The sequence below is a fragment of the Lonchura striata genome, chromosome 17 (genome assembly GCF_050655825.1).
Source record: "Lonchura striata isolate lonStrDom1 chromosome 17, ASM5065582v1, whole genome shotgun sequence".
Lineage (NCBI taxonomy): Eukaryota > Metazoa > Chordata > Aves > Passeriformes > Estrildidae > Lonchura > Lonchura striata.
The window spans coordinates 10249193-10263284 of NC_140719.1; the positions used below are offsets into that span (position 1 = coordinate 10249193).

General features: G+C 41.0%; 1 protein-coding gene across 1 annotated transcript in view; it reads right to left on the bottom strand.

Moving 5' to 3' along the window:
- Positions 1-8041, bottom strand: part of MED27 (mediator complex subunit 27) — an 84232-nt gene extending 76191 nt beyond the window's left edge. The window contains exons 1-2 of the mRNA XM_021543531.3: positions 7815-8041; positions 4808-4952 (exon numbers count right to left, since the gene is read on the bottom strand). Of these exons, the coding sequence (XP_021399206.1) occupies positions 4808-4952; positions 7815-8020 (351 nt within the window). The 5' untranslated portion in view covers positions 8021-8041. The remainder of the gene's footprint in view (positions 1-4807; positions 4953-7814) is intronic.
- Between the last annotated feature and the right edge of the window lie 6051 nt (positions 8042-14092).

A 14092-nucleotide genomic window follows, 5' to 3' on the forward strand; every position in this document is an offset into this window, starting at 1 on the left:
TGCAAAGGAAGGGGGAGAAGGAAAGATGATTTGCAGAAGACTATTTTTACTTGAGCAAGTGAACTCAGCTGATGCTGCTGTCACTCAGCAATGCAGGGCAGACCGAGTTGCTGCTCTCCAACAAACACAGCTTTCCTTCACTGGCTGAAAGCAATTCTGGAGCATTGGTTTGGGAGTTGATGCATTCTGCACACACCCTTCATCTAAACAAACAACAAGCAAAACACCTGTACAGTGGTTAAAGCTCAAGTGGGGCATGAGCTACTAAACAGCATCCGAGCAAGAGAGGGGATACCTGCCCCAAAAAAGCATTTTCCTTGCTCAGTGGACATAAAATACACTGTTTTCTGTTCCAGTGGAAACCCCTTAACAGGTACTGCCTCAGGCACCCACAGGGCGAGGGCATGGAACACTTCACCAAGGGCAAAGGATGAGCAAGTACACACTGCAGGCCATAAATAACCTCACTGAAGCTGCAGATGGAAACCCAAAGTTTATACCACTCAAAGAATGAGTTGACACTCCTGGGTTCCAAAAACCTGCATCTGCTCTGACACCAGCCTTACCGTAGCTGGATCAAGTGACCACACCACCAAAAGCTTCATGGAACATTTAATGTGTGGGGAAGTGTGATGTTGGATTAATCACAGCACCAGCAAGTATTTTCTCTCCCTACAAAACCTCTTTGTTGACCAGTATGGAGAACAAATATTGAGAAATAGGCAGTTGCTTAGTAAACAAAGCTGATATTCATGAGTTGGTGGTCTCATCTCTTGCAGGAAACAAGAAGCACTTGGAAGAGGGAAGGGTGGCACAAGGGCCTTGGCATAGAAGCCTTCTGAAGAACAAGAGAAGAGAGTTCTTGTATCTACCACAAATCTGAGATCTTGTATCTACCACAAATCTGAGATCATATCTCAAAAAAAAAAAAACAAAAAAAACCAAACAACTAAAAAAAACCCCCAAAACTTAATAAGTATTTCAATCTAGAAAGTGACTTTCAAAACTTCCTTTAATCTAAGCTTAGCTGATGCCTTCTGCTGTGGTGATTCCTCTTGAATTCCAAGATAATACAAGAAGCAGGCAGCTGTAATGAGGGGTAAGGCAGAGCCTCTGCAGACCCAGTCCTGACTGCTCCAGGCAGCACCAGTCCAGACACACCCTGACCAGGAGCCCTCCTGGCTGCTGCTGTCACCTCAGATTTCACCTGCTCAGACACAGCAGTATATTACAAAATAAAAAAAAATCAACTGCCAAGATGTACATAACTACTAAACACAGAATTCAAGTGCAATGACTTAACAGTCCATGAGAAAAACAACTACTGCTATCTACACACATCCTGTCTTACCCATAATAATCTCTCTGCATTAACCTTGCAGAATGATAGCTCATTTTTACCTTATCTAATAGTGTATCTTCAGTATTACATTAGAAGGTACATATGGATCCTTCTGGGGAAACAGCACTTCAATTGTAATAAAGATAACTTATTTTCTTAAATAAAATTGAAGAGGAGGGAGGGGAAAAGAAATTTATCAACTAGACCTAAATACTGTTCCATGGCTACTGCATGTCTCCATGCACCCCACAGGCCACAAAATAGTTCACTTCCATGATTTCTACTGATACATAAAATAGGTTAAAGCAAAGAAGAAAAACCACTTAGCTGTCACTTGCAATAAAATAAACTTCCTGTATTTTTCACTTATGGCTTGGTGAAAGCTGTTAAACACCTGAAAAAGGAAAGTTCCTTTACAGCTGTGTGTGTATGCAATTAATGCATTTGACAAGCTGTTGTGTTCCCAAACAGCTGCTTTCATTACACAGACAACTTTACCATCTGCAAAACTATTGGATAAACTACAGTAAGTAAATATCAGGAGAGCAGGTGCTCATAAATAACAAACGCTGCCAAGATAACACACTTCTGTAAGGGAAGTTTTCATTCTTCCCACTGGACTTCTCCTTACTCCTGAAGCAGGTAAACTTGCAATTAGAAATGGAGGGACCAGTGCTGTGACTCACAGGAGCAGTAAAAAAGGGTTCAGGGCAAGTAGCTGTGAAATCACAATTAAATGTAACTCATTTCTACAGCACTCAGCCAAAGGGGTCAGTAAATCTGCACCTGAAAGAGGGTCTTCTCCAAATACACAACCAAGCACAGCTACAGGTATTAATTATGGTAACAAAACAAGCCAGTGTCAGCTTAAGTCTCATCCCCTATGCCAACACTCACATCTCAAACACAGCATTTTCCATTTATGTCTGTGACTATGATCTTCACTCCATTTCACATCCAGCACTGCTACTTAAACCAAAAACTTGTCCATGCATCCAAGAACCAAACAAAATCAGGCATTTGCTGGATCCAACCTCAAAACAAAGCTGCAAATAGAAAGAACCAGCTATTATAAAATCCAGGATCTCACTGTCACAGGACAATGCTTTGATATAATGAATACTCATTTGCTTCTCATAGGTAGTCCAGTTATTACCAACCTTACTTCTTATTGTCCTCAAAGTGACTTTTAACAGTCACCTCATGTCTTGAAAACAAGCAGACTGCATTGAGACATGCAGCACAGTCTGTGCACTCATTTTCCTCCTATTTCGTGAATGTTCTTTCAGAATGGCACCACAGCCCCAGAAGTCTCCTCCCCTGGCAGCCATGGGGCTGTTCATGCCATCAGTAATGCATGAACAATCAAAGGCAGAGGAAAATGCCCTTATCTCAGCTCATCAAAAATACAAGCAGGCAAGCCACAAAGGGGTCACAAATTAAAAATTAAATGCAGGCAGATCTAAAGTGTATTGACAGACCATCACTTCGAAACCATCCCTGAGAAGCAGCTGGAAACAGGAGACACATAATAAGAATTGAAGGCAGCCAGAAGTAGTAATGAAATAACTCCTATTGCAGAAGTGTATTTAGCAATGAAGAATTAAGCAGGAACAGAAGGATCTGTGGTGGTAAAGCCAGCAGCTCACACCCTCACACAGGCAACAAATTCCCTGCAACTTCGCCTGTGTTCTTCTCCTCTTCTCTATCTCTGACTTCTGTTTCACAGCTAAAATAAAAGATACTGTTCTTCTCCTGCAACATTTCCTTGTGAATATGACTGCACAGCATGCTAAAACTTCCAGGTCTCTGAAATCAGAATCCAGGATTACAAAAAATTGCTCTTCAAAGCTCCATAACACTCTAAGTTAATAAAAAACTACATTAGAACAGCTCTGTAAAGCTATTTCATTACTGCCTGAGTTTACTCTGATAATGACCTAAAGAAGTAATTAAATCCCTGAAGACTTAACAGCCTTACAAGTTTATAAGTTTTCCTACTTCTACTTTTGCTGAAAGTAGCAAATTAATTATTCTTTCTTCAGTGCCAATAATCTGCTGCTAACAGCAAGGAATACAAGCAAACAAGAAATATTTTCTCAATTACTAAATCTCCACTTAAAAATCATTCCTGCCCCTCATTTTCCAATCATACCAAATTTCTCTCAATGCCAAATTCTGCTGATTTTAGAAAATATGAACATATATTTGTATTCTGATCCATTACTGTACAAATATTATTGTGGTATTTATACAAACATTATTGCAGAATCCTATCTTAAATCTGAATAATATTAGAATGGTTGGCTCATTGTATAACAAGAATTTGCCTACAAAGTTATTTGTGTACTCTCAAAGTCTTCCTGGCTCATGTATCATAATAAATAATTTAAAGTGGAACTGCTTCTTTTAATGCTCTAAATATTTTCAGATTTATTATTCCTGCTTACTCCTGCTGTCTCGCATACGGGTATTAAAAGCTACACGACACACTACTACTAAAAGCTATAGACACACTACTAATAATTATTGTAACAGAAATTAATCCATCTTTTGTATTTCTTAACAGCTTACGGTATTTCAAACATAACTTTAAAGAAAGCTTTTAAATAGTTACTCATCTTCATACTTCTATAAAAAGTAATAGGCATGCTCAAAAAAAATCAGGATGGGAACAGGCAACCTGAAACATAACAATGCTCAGAGGCCAGTAATAATTGCAATGTCACTTTTACTTAGTTAAGAAAATTAGATGAAAGGAGTATTTTTGACCCACAAGTAGATTGTTCAGAGTAGAAAAGGAAACATACCTATCCAAACCTATATACTCAATATACAGGTTTATGAAACTGAATTATGCTGCTGAGAAAGAAGTTTCTTTCAGCAAAAACAATTTATTTTTTTAAATGTAAAAGACTGCATTAATATTATCTGCCTTTTTCTTTTACACTACTTAAAATTCAGTGCCATATAGATGATATGAAAACAGGAGGGATGTCAAAGCTGCTGAATACAAAGCTGCTTTTGAGACCATGGACAGAAAATGGTAGGGAAAAGGCTTCAAGATTTCTGATGATGACAACTTCCCTAGAGGACTCTTCCCTAGAAATAGTTTGGAGGTGACATAAGCTGTTGATTCTCTGTTCTAATATCCCACTACAGTGTTTGCTGCCAGATGCAAGGACACAACATACTTTTTAATTTATATCTACATAAGATGCTAAATGTGGAAATGCTTGGGAGTTAATACCCCATTTGAGATCAAGAGCATGCCTTGGTATCACAGAAAAAGTCTCCTCTTAATTAAAACACCATTTTATCCTTGAAAGTACATTTAGGTATATATTATACTCCTCAATTCCAAAAAGAGTCAGCTCTTTTTGGCAGCACCAAACCCTCAGAAGCCTGTTGTATGGCTAATGCAATGGGAATACACAACTAAATCACACAGATGTGCTCTGTTACCTTGTTTGACCATTTGTAGGCCTGGAGGAGCTGGCTGTAGAGGGGGGTTTTGTCCTGCACAGGGTCCAGGCTCAGGAGCCCACTGTTGTGCAGGGGGTGGTTCTCTGAGGGCTTCCCAACGAGGTTGCTCAGACGTTCCAGCTCCCTGGGAGAAAGCAGAGGGGCATTTTTTAGAGTCAGAATTGGGAGTCGCAGATGTGCAATCCTCCAGGGACAGCAGCACGCACCAATTCTATTTTAGTAGCTAAATGAGTTTTAAATAAGTCCCAGATTTGATTTAAAACATAATCCCTCTTATTACCGAAACAATTTGAAGCAGTCTGTTGGAGCTCTTCTTCAGAGAGAAAATACCAGTCAAGAGTCTTTGAAAACAACCTGGAAAGAGTCAGACTATGGCAGGTCCTGTTCACAGCCCAGGGCATCTCCTGAGCAATGCAGCCCCTCAGAAACCACAAAGTTCTGACTTCAGCACTGCCTGCAATACTAGAAGTATTTTTTGCAAACTAGAAGTAATTTTTTGACCTACCAAGCAAGCAGATTACACATCATTTCATTAGAGAACTCCAAATTAATACTGTCCTCATATAAATATACACAAGAACTGGCACTAGTCCTAAGCCTGGAGACAATCCTGCAAAGGCCGTGATTACCCTAATCAAGTATCTGCCTTCCAAGTTCTCAGGACAAGGAAGGATGTTCTGATTTCCATGAGCAATTTGTAGATCTGTAGTGTAAAATACTCAACTGAAGCATAATAAGCACCATTTTCCCATGAAAAAATCCCTCACTGTGAAATGATCTATCATTGCTTCATATCTCATTTGTCAAATGCAACACTTAATCATAACAAAAGTTAAGCAATTTTTCAAACTTGCATTAATCAGCTGTAGAAGAAAGACTGGCTACTTTGCACAGATATAAAAAGCAGTTTTTCAAGTGACATGACCAATCAAGTGCTTTTCCTTCTGACTGCCCAGTGCTACACCCAAGTCTGAACTTCAGAACCTCCACTAAATTAAATGCAGCACTCAAAAGGCAGCTTATGAAAACCTATGTGAAGAAAAATCAAAAATATCTCAATTTACATTTAAGAAAGGTTACAGAAATAAACTCCCAACAATCCGGGAACTGGCAGTTAAAAGATTTTCAGACTTCACTAACACAAAGTCCTCCTTTATTAATCATCATTCCTTGAAGTTTTCATGGCCTACATTCTTTCCAATCCTCTGGTGCTGTGAACACTTGCAAATCTGCTTAATACTCCTTGACAGAAGAATACAATAAAACAAGTGTGACTAGGCATAATAACTAAGGATTTGCTGAACACAGATACCAGTCAATATTTTCACTACATAAAAATCCACTGGTAATATTAACTTCAGCACACCTTGGAGTATTCCCTTGCTATTTGAATAGGCCAGTTCATGGAATACCCTGAGTTGGAAGGGACCCACAAGGATCCAAGTTCAGCTCCTGAGTTGTTACCTGTCGTCTGGGAATGAGATTTTGGGGTTATACCTGGTTACTCTTTAGGAGGCCCGAGAGTCAGGCAAGAAGGATAACCAAAGGAACAGCTCAGCTTCCACTGAGCAAACTGTGAGACCTCCTCAACTTGAAAACTAAAAACCAAAGGGACACAACACCTATTCCTAGAGCTGGGCACAGCATCATTCATGAGAAGGGTTATCCACCACCCTTCCCAACAGAAGTGGGTAACAAATTACATTACCATGAACACAGCTAAAAATCAGCAGGGACTTTTAATCTACAAGAAAGACATTCTCACACACAAGACCCTGAAGCAGATGATGTCCTGGGAAAGGGTGGTTAAGCACCTGGGGACACCTCTCTGGACAGTGCTGATAGCTCCCAGGAGGACACAGCCAAACCCAGCAACTCAGTAGTGGGATCCATGTGGACAATTGTTGAGTCAGGCTGGAAAACACCTTAATGATGTATTGTAAATGCAGGCAAACCCAATGGGAAGAAATGATGATGTTCAACTCAATTCAGAAGGCTGAATGATTTCTTTATTATAACTATGCTAAAATACATTAATATACTATATAAAAAGGAAGATACTAAAACTACCTACTACTTTCTCTGACTCTATCTTTAACACAACTCGTGACCCTCTCTTGAGAGTCTAGACACAGTGGATCTGGTTGGCCATCAGGCTCAATCAATCCTCACCAGAATCCAATCAAGCACTCACTCCAGGCAAACAATTCTCCAAACACATTCCACATGGGAAAAACAAGGAGCAGAAATAGAAATTGTTTTCTCTTTCATTTCTCTCTGTTCAACTCTATGAAAAATCCTGAGAGTGAGAGAAGTGTGCTTGCCACAATGATGGTTAAGTCCAACCATAAACCTCACATTGCCAAGTCCACCACTAAACCTTGTCCCTAAGTGTACACGGAGTACTCAGTTCGTATGTCAGTGTAAGGGTTTTCAATTTAAATACATAAAATTGCTGAATGAAACTGTGGGCCTGCCTCTCTCTTCTGGCCATAACTTTCCTCCACCTCTTCAGTCTCAGCAGTGTGTCTCTGCTCACAGAAAACACACATGGTACTAAGAAACTACACTTACCTGGGATAACTTTCCAGCCTGACAAGTTTTGGTAATAAAGCGATCATTCTTGAACCCCTTAGATACTACTGAGTAGTCTGCACCTACAAAGTGTCTTAATTTTTAACAAAAAGCTTCAAATATAGAGATAAATCTCCCTGCATCCGAACACCTTCACCTTGTCAATGCAATCCCTCCGGCAGGTCCTTCGTGGGAACAAAAACGAGAACAAGGTAAATATTATGAGCATATTTAACCCTTTGGTGACTCTGGAGCAGGACACGCGAAGTGGTTAAGAGCTGGGGTGGGGGGAACAAAACGAAGCATTTTCGCATTTATTTGCCTAAAACTTTCCCCTGGAGCGAAAACTGAGAGGAGCCAAGCCACCCCGGGACCCCCTCCCCTGGCAGCCCCGCCGGGGCCGGCTGCTCACCCCAGGTCGCGGCTGACGGAGTGCAGGCTCTCCTGGAAGGCGGCCACGAAGCCCTTCTCGCGGCCCTCCAGGGTCTCCTTGTTGCGCATCCCATCCTTGAGGCAGTCGAAGACCCTGGTGACGCTGGAGCGCAGCGCCTGGATGGCGGCGATGGCCTGGGAGAACGCCTCCAGGTTCACGCCGGGGCTCAGCGCCCCGTCCGCCATCTTGGCCGGCGCCGCCGCGCCGCCGCGGTGCGCGCTGGGAAATGTAGTCCGGCCGCGTGAGGGGGAGGCTGGCCGCTGATCGCCGCGAAGCGAATTTTTAAAAAAAAAAACTTCGCGGGAAAAAAAAAAACGCCGATCGTTTGGTTTTTAAGATTTTAAAAGTTTAATAATAATAAAATGGTTATAAAAATAATAATACGATTAGAGTAATAAAGTTTAGAGTCAGGACAATAGCAAGACAATAAAACCAAAGAATTACAGACATCTGGATGCTCTTGGACACTAAATCACAAAAAACATCTTTTGTGAACAAAGGAATAACCTTAAAAGCAACAGCCTGTTGCATATTTATCTATCTCATACATGATGCATAAATTCCTTGCAAATTAAGAACCTTTTTGGTTCTTGTCAACTTCTTAATCTTGTTTGTTACACAAAGATGGAGAGAAGGTGGAAGAATGTCTTTTCTGATAAGGAGGCAGTAACTTTTTATGGGCTCCCTTCGCTGACATCTCTGTGTGAAGAAATTCTTGGTTATCTCTTCTCTTCCTTGAGCTAGTAATAAAATCCTACATCGCAGAGTTTCTATTTTAACATTGTGCTGTAACTTAAAACTACATTTAACACACTACGTAAGAGAATTAATACAGCATAACTTTCTAACATTACACATATAATGTTCATTGTAACATTTGTGAAAAGCCAATCATAAAATATGCATTTTTCACAGCTTTTATCTTCTTTTCATACGTCGACAATCACGGAGCCGCAAGAGTGGAAGAGGCCTGTGAAATCATGGGCTTAGCTCAGCTGGATAGAGCATGGCGCTAATGACACCAAGACTGGGGGTTCGTGTGTGGGTCATTTACTTGATGATCCTGGAGTGTCTCTTTCAGCTCGGAATGTTCTGTGAATCTGTAAATCATCAATTCTAACCATCTACCCAGTACTAATACCATAACCCTTTAACCACATTGCCCCGTGCCATGTCCAGATGCCTGGAATGACGAAATTACAGAATCACAGAATATCCTGAGCTGGAAGGGACACGAGGATCATCCAGCCCAGCCCCTGGTCCTGCATGGACACTCCAACCATCCCACCATGTCCCCTGTTCTCCAAACACTCCTGGAGCTCTGGCAGCCCTGGGGCTGTGCCCAGCATCCTCTGGGGAAGAACCTTTTCCTAAATCCAATCTAAACCTTTCCTGGCACAGCTCCATTCCATTCTTTCAGGTCCTGTCACTGATCACCAGAGAGAAGCGATCACTGCCTGCACTTCCATTTCACCTCTTGTGGAAGTGGCCGACCACAATGAGGTGCTTGTAGGGTTTATTCCCTCCCTTGGATGTTCTGTGGATCTGTAGGGTGTTTCCCAGGTACAGAACCAGAAATAAAACCATTTGGAATGGGAAGTATTGACTCCAGTCCTGCTGCAATAACTGCACTGAGTGTGATGCAGGCAAGAGCATGTCCATCCTCCTGGTGGTCCTGGGGGACTGGAGATGTGCAGGTCCCATGTTATAATTCCTGTTTTAGTGATGGAGCCACCTGGTGCAGTGAAAGGTGTCCCTGCCCATGGCAGGGGTGATATGAGATGACCTCTAAGGCCCTTTCTAACTCAAACCAGCCTGTGATTCTGTGTTTCTATATTTCAGTTGTGATTACTGCTGAAACAAGGCCCTCGTTACCCAACCTTTGCAAATCACTGCAAAGTTCAGGAGTGCTTTCACAGCACTGAACAGTACTGGTTTGATTTTGTAGGAGCTGCTTGTGTTTCCTATGCCACTGCCAGCTCTTTTCACCCTCAGAATGCAGCTAAAATAAATAGAGCTAAAGTAAATGAAGCACTGCACAGGCCAATAGTCACTCCACACAGAGTAAACTGCAGCACAGGGATGGGTCCTTTGTTTTCTCAGCTTCTAAAGTAAATAACAACCCCTTTCATAAAGGTATTAATTAAATTCAGTAAGCAAAATCCACAGATTCTTTGGCCGGGGTGATCTTTCTTTTTCTATGTGTAAAATGGAAATGAATACAGCAAGGAACAGCCGAGGTGTCAGTGGCCAAGTGAAGCGAAGCTTCGCCCTCCACTCAGTGACACTTTTCTGTCAAGTGATGGATTCTGAAAATTGTATCCAATCAATTAAATGTTCTCAGAGCACCATGTGAGGTATTGGAAAGTGAAACCCTATTACTTAGCATGAAGAATGAGAAAATGAAAGGGCTGCGGTTCCTCTTGAGCTTAGGGATGCTGCTCTATCTGAGCACTGGGGTAAAGCAAACCTGGAAGCAACACAGGCTGAAGCAATGGAATTCAGCCTACACAGCCAGTGAAATACACACCAGTGTGCTTTAAAGAATCAGCAATGGGCTGAGCCCACTTAGTAAGGTAAATAGGAACAAGGTAGGAATAGTTCTTTGTGCTAAAAAATACTGAATCAAAGAAAAGCAGCCAGAGGCAGAAAGGACAGGACTATCTCAGCCAGACCACAAACCCAAACAGTTTATGGATCTGTAATGCTAGTTATTTTAAACATAAAATACCTTTCTTTGGACTAAAATAGATTGATCAAGAAAATATTGTGTTATAAGGGAATACTTGCTGAGAGATCATTCCTGCATGACAGTATTTTTTTTCTTCCCAGTACAAAATTCAAACTCTTGATGCACGTTGCAGATGCCTGTAACTTATTTTATGTGTTATCACTTGGAAATGGATTATTCTTTTCCATTTAATAGTTACTATTTTAAACCATATATTCTTACATGTCAATACTGCACTTATTTTAATTATTTCCAAGAGCCCTGTCATTGTAGTGCCCCAATGCAAGTAGTTCTGATTTCACATCCTACCTGGAACAGTAAAAAAGGTTTGACGGTTGTTTTACTATTTTTAAAATGACAAAACTGTGGCCTAAAAACAAACCCATAAATATATAAGGAACCATTTGGAACTTGACCCTACAGCACAAAGTGCACCACATAGCTTTGCCTTAGAAACTCAAAGGAGGGCATTCACAATTTTTTGCTCCAGGGATCTGCTTTTTCTTGCATAAATGAGGAGCCAAGTCCTCCTGAACACACAACAGGCAATTCAGAGCACTCAGAGCTCCACTGACTCCGTGGGGAATTAAGGCAGGCACTGCTTCAACACCTACAGATAATGGCTGAAGAAGAGAGCAGGAGCTCCTTTTCCTCTTGTTATTCCTCCTCCTGTTCTGCCACATCTAGAAGGAAAAGGCTGCATCATTTTGTGTGCTCATTTGTAGGGCATTGCCGTGCCGATGTTGCTCGTTTCTTTTAAGCAAAATTCCTTAACTGGCAGCTTGCCCAAGCCAAGGCAGTATGTTCACTTCATCTTCATTATAGGTGCATTGTAAGGGGGCATTATGGAGAGAAAATATGTGGAACCAGGATATCTCCAAGGTACTGATAAAAATCTTCTTGCCTTAAAATCATTAATAAAACATAAAAGCAAGAATCCAGCTGATGTTCGGCACATCCAAAAATCTTATTATCTGACAGCTGTTGAGTGGGCTCCTGCAAAATTATCTGGGTGGCTCGATATGGGCAGGTTTCCATACCTGAGCAAGCAGCAGAACTGGTATCTTTTATTCTCCCCACCAGAAGTTCAAGGACCTGGTGATTTCCCACCAAAAATAAAAAATTAAAAAAAATCACATTTAAAGCAAAGGGGCTTTAAATCCACATGGCACAACTCAGTGTCATACAGAGAGGTGCTCCCTTAGAGCAGCATCCTGCCCACACTAATTAACCCTGTATCTCAGCCTGGCTAATTAGCTGTGGCAGACCCCTGTGCTAACACTGTGATGCTCCAGCCAGCTCAGTTCTCCCCATCAGTGCTGCTCCACGCCGAGCAGAGACACTACGAGATGGGAGAGGGAAAGCTGCTCTGAGCTGCCAGTTCTGGATCTGTTCTGTGGCTAAAGAGAGAATTTCATTTTGGGTGCTGTCAGTCTCGGAACATACATAAGCTCTGAACTCACTTGGAGAGAAGGGAGGGGTAAAAAGTATCAATCCAGCCTGGCATCACAATGTGCAGCAAGAGAAGTTCAGCTCTCTTCTCAAGAAGAAGCTTGGCTGGGGGAGTGTGTAATTAAGATGAACATTTCACAGCAAAATATGTTACTCAAATTGCAGCTTCTAAGAACCACGTGGGCTGTAATTAATCAGCAACATCAAAGCAAAGGGATGACTTCAGAATCCTTGCAGAGGTACTGTAAACAATTTGTTAGGGAAGAAAGTGTCCAATTAGAAATGCATTCTCATTTAAAAGAAATTAATTTTGTTGTCAGGAGAGACAATTAATGGCCACTATTGGGTTTCAAAGCAAGTGCAGATAATCTCTCACAAAACGTCCGAACAGGGCTCAGTATTTGAAATAACTTATAACATAAGAAATTAACTTTATCTTCTTCTGACAGAGATAAATGCTGATATTTATTCTATGGCAAGCTGGACTGATATTCATCACCAGAACCTCTTCATTTCTTTATACTTCATTGCTACATTCTTGACAGCACTTCAGATAAATATAATAAACTGATTTTGTTGTTGTTGTTGTTCAAATAATTGTGATGCTCAGTAACGCAATTGGCAAGATGTTCTTGCTATTTTTACATTCCTATTAATTTCTTTCAGGTTTTCAGTCTTCAATTAGCCACAGAGTTTACTACACGATGCATTATTGAAACAGAAGAGAAGCTCAGGGGTTATCGACTCATGTTTGAGGCTTCTGCCAAGAGAAGGGAATGAGTCCTGCCTCCTTTAGAGAAGGCTGGAATGGCAAGACATTTTCAGATGTGGAGGAGATTTGCTTTTCAGTGCTATTTCTTTCCTATTGTTCCCTGAATCCCCCACTATATCCAACAATAGTAAGCAAAAATTTTATCTGAACACTCCTGCCAGAAGAAACGGTGAAATAATGAACTGAGCTGACAATGATGCAGTTATCATCAGATTTCCTGTGGGATGAACAGAGTTAGCTTCCTATTGTTTCATGCTCTCAGGCGACCAGGCTCACATTCTAAAGGATCTTCTTCCACATCATGCGGGATGGAAAAGAGACCTGGAGGCCTCTGTCCCCTTAGGGGGTCTCTGTAACTGTAGGAACTACAATTTTCACGTGGCTATTCAGTAATCCAGAGTGCTTTCTTTCAGTTTGTGGTTATAAAGTGTCCCCATGACACACAGAGAATCCAGACTTGTCTGCAGAACCACCAAGGGCCGGCTGGACTATGATTCTTGGATTCCCTCTTGCCTGATGAAACTGGTACTCTTGATATCAGTTTTAAGAAAATTGAAAGAGATCTGCTGTTGTGTTGTGCTGCTTCTGGAACTTGGTTCCTTGGAGATGTCAACTTAACACCTTATCCCAGCACCCAATTTACATGAGAAGTGTAAAGCAAAATACAAAAAGTAAACCATACCCAGCAAATCTCATGGTGTTATTTTATGCATGAGGAATTCTGTCCCAAAATATGTCAAATTTTACTTGCAAAAAAAAAAAAAAGGCTGCTGTTTTATTCTGTATGTGTGCAATCTGCAGAGAGCTCGGTTAATTCTTTTCTTTAAACATTCAGTAATCAAATGGGGAATCTGCTGTAAAACCGAATGGGAAGAAAGTACCATTATTTAAAGGCTACAGAACTGCTTAAAATTAGAGCTGTGAAGGCACCAAAAAATACCAGAAATCACAGATGGCTTGCAGATAAATTCACATTGCATTTAGTCCACTCAACATCTAAAAAAAACCCCTGTGCTTTTGCCTTGCTTTTCAGTCTATCTGTTGATGCCTGCTCAAAACGTACTTTCTTTAAATTGGGCTTTGAGTCATGTTCTGTTGCCCTACACATTCAGATCTCAGTCATTTTGAAAAATCTGCACAAATATGTATTTCTAAATGATGTTAAAATTTAATCTATTCTGCATATTTGCAAAATCACAACTATCCTGAGCAGGTTAAATAAGATATTAGCAGGGATGAAATAATAGCAAGAACAGACAAGTAGTTCTGCAATATGCAAGTGGCTGAGACAGAATGACCCAG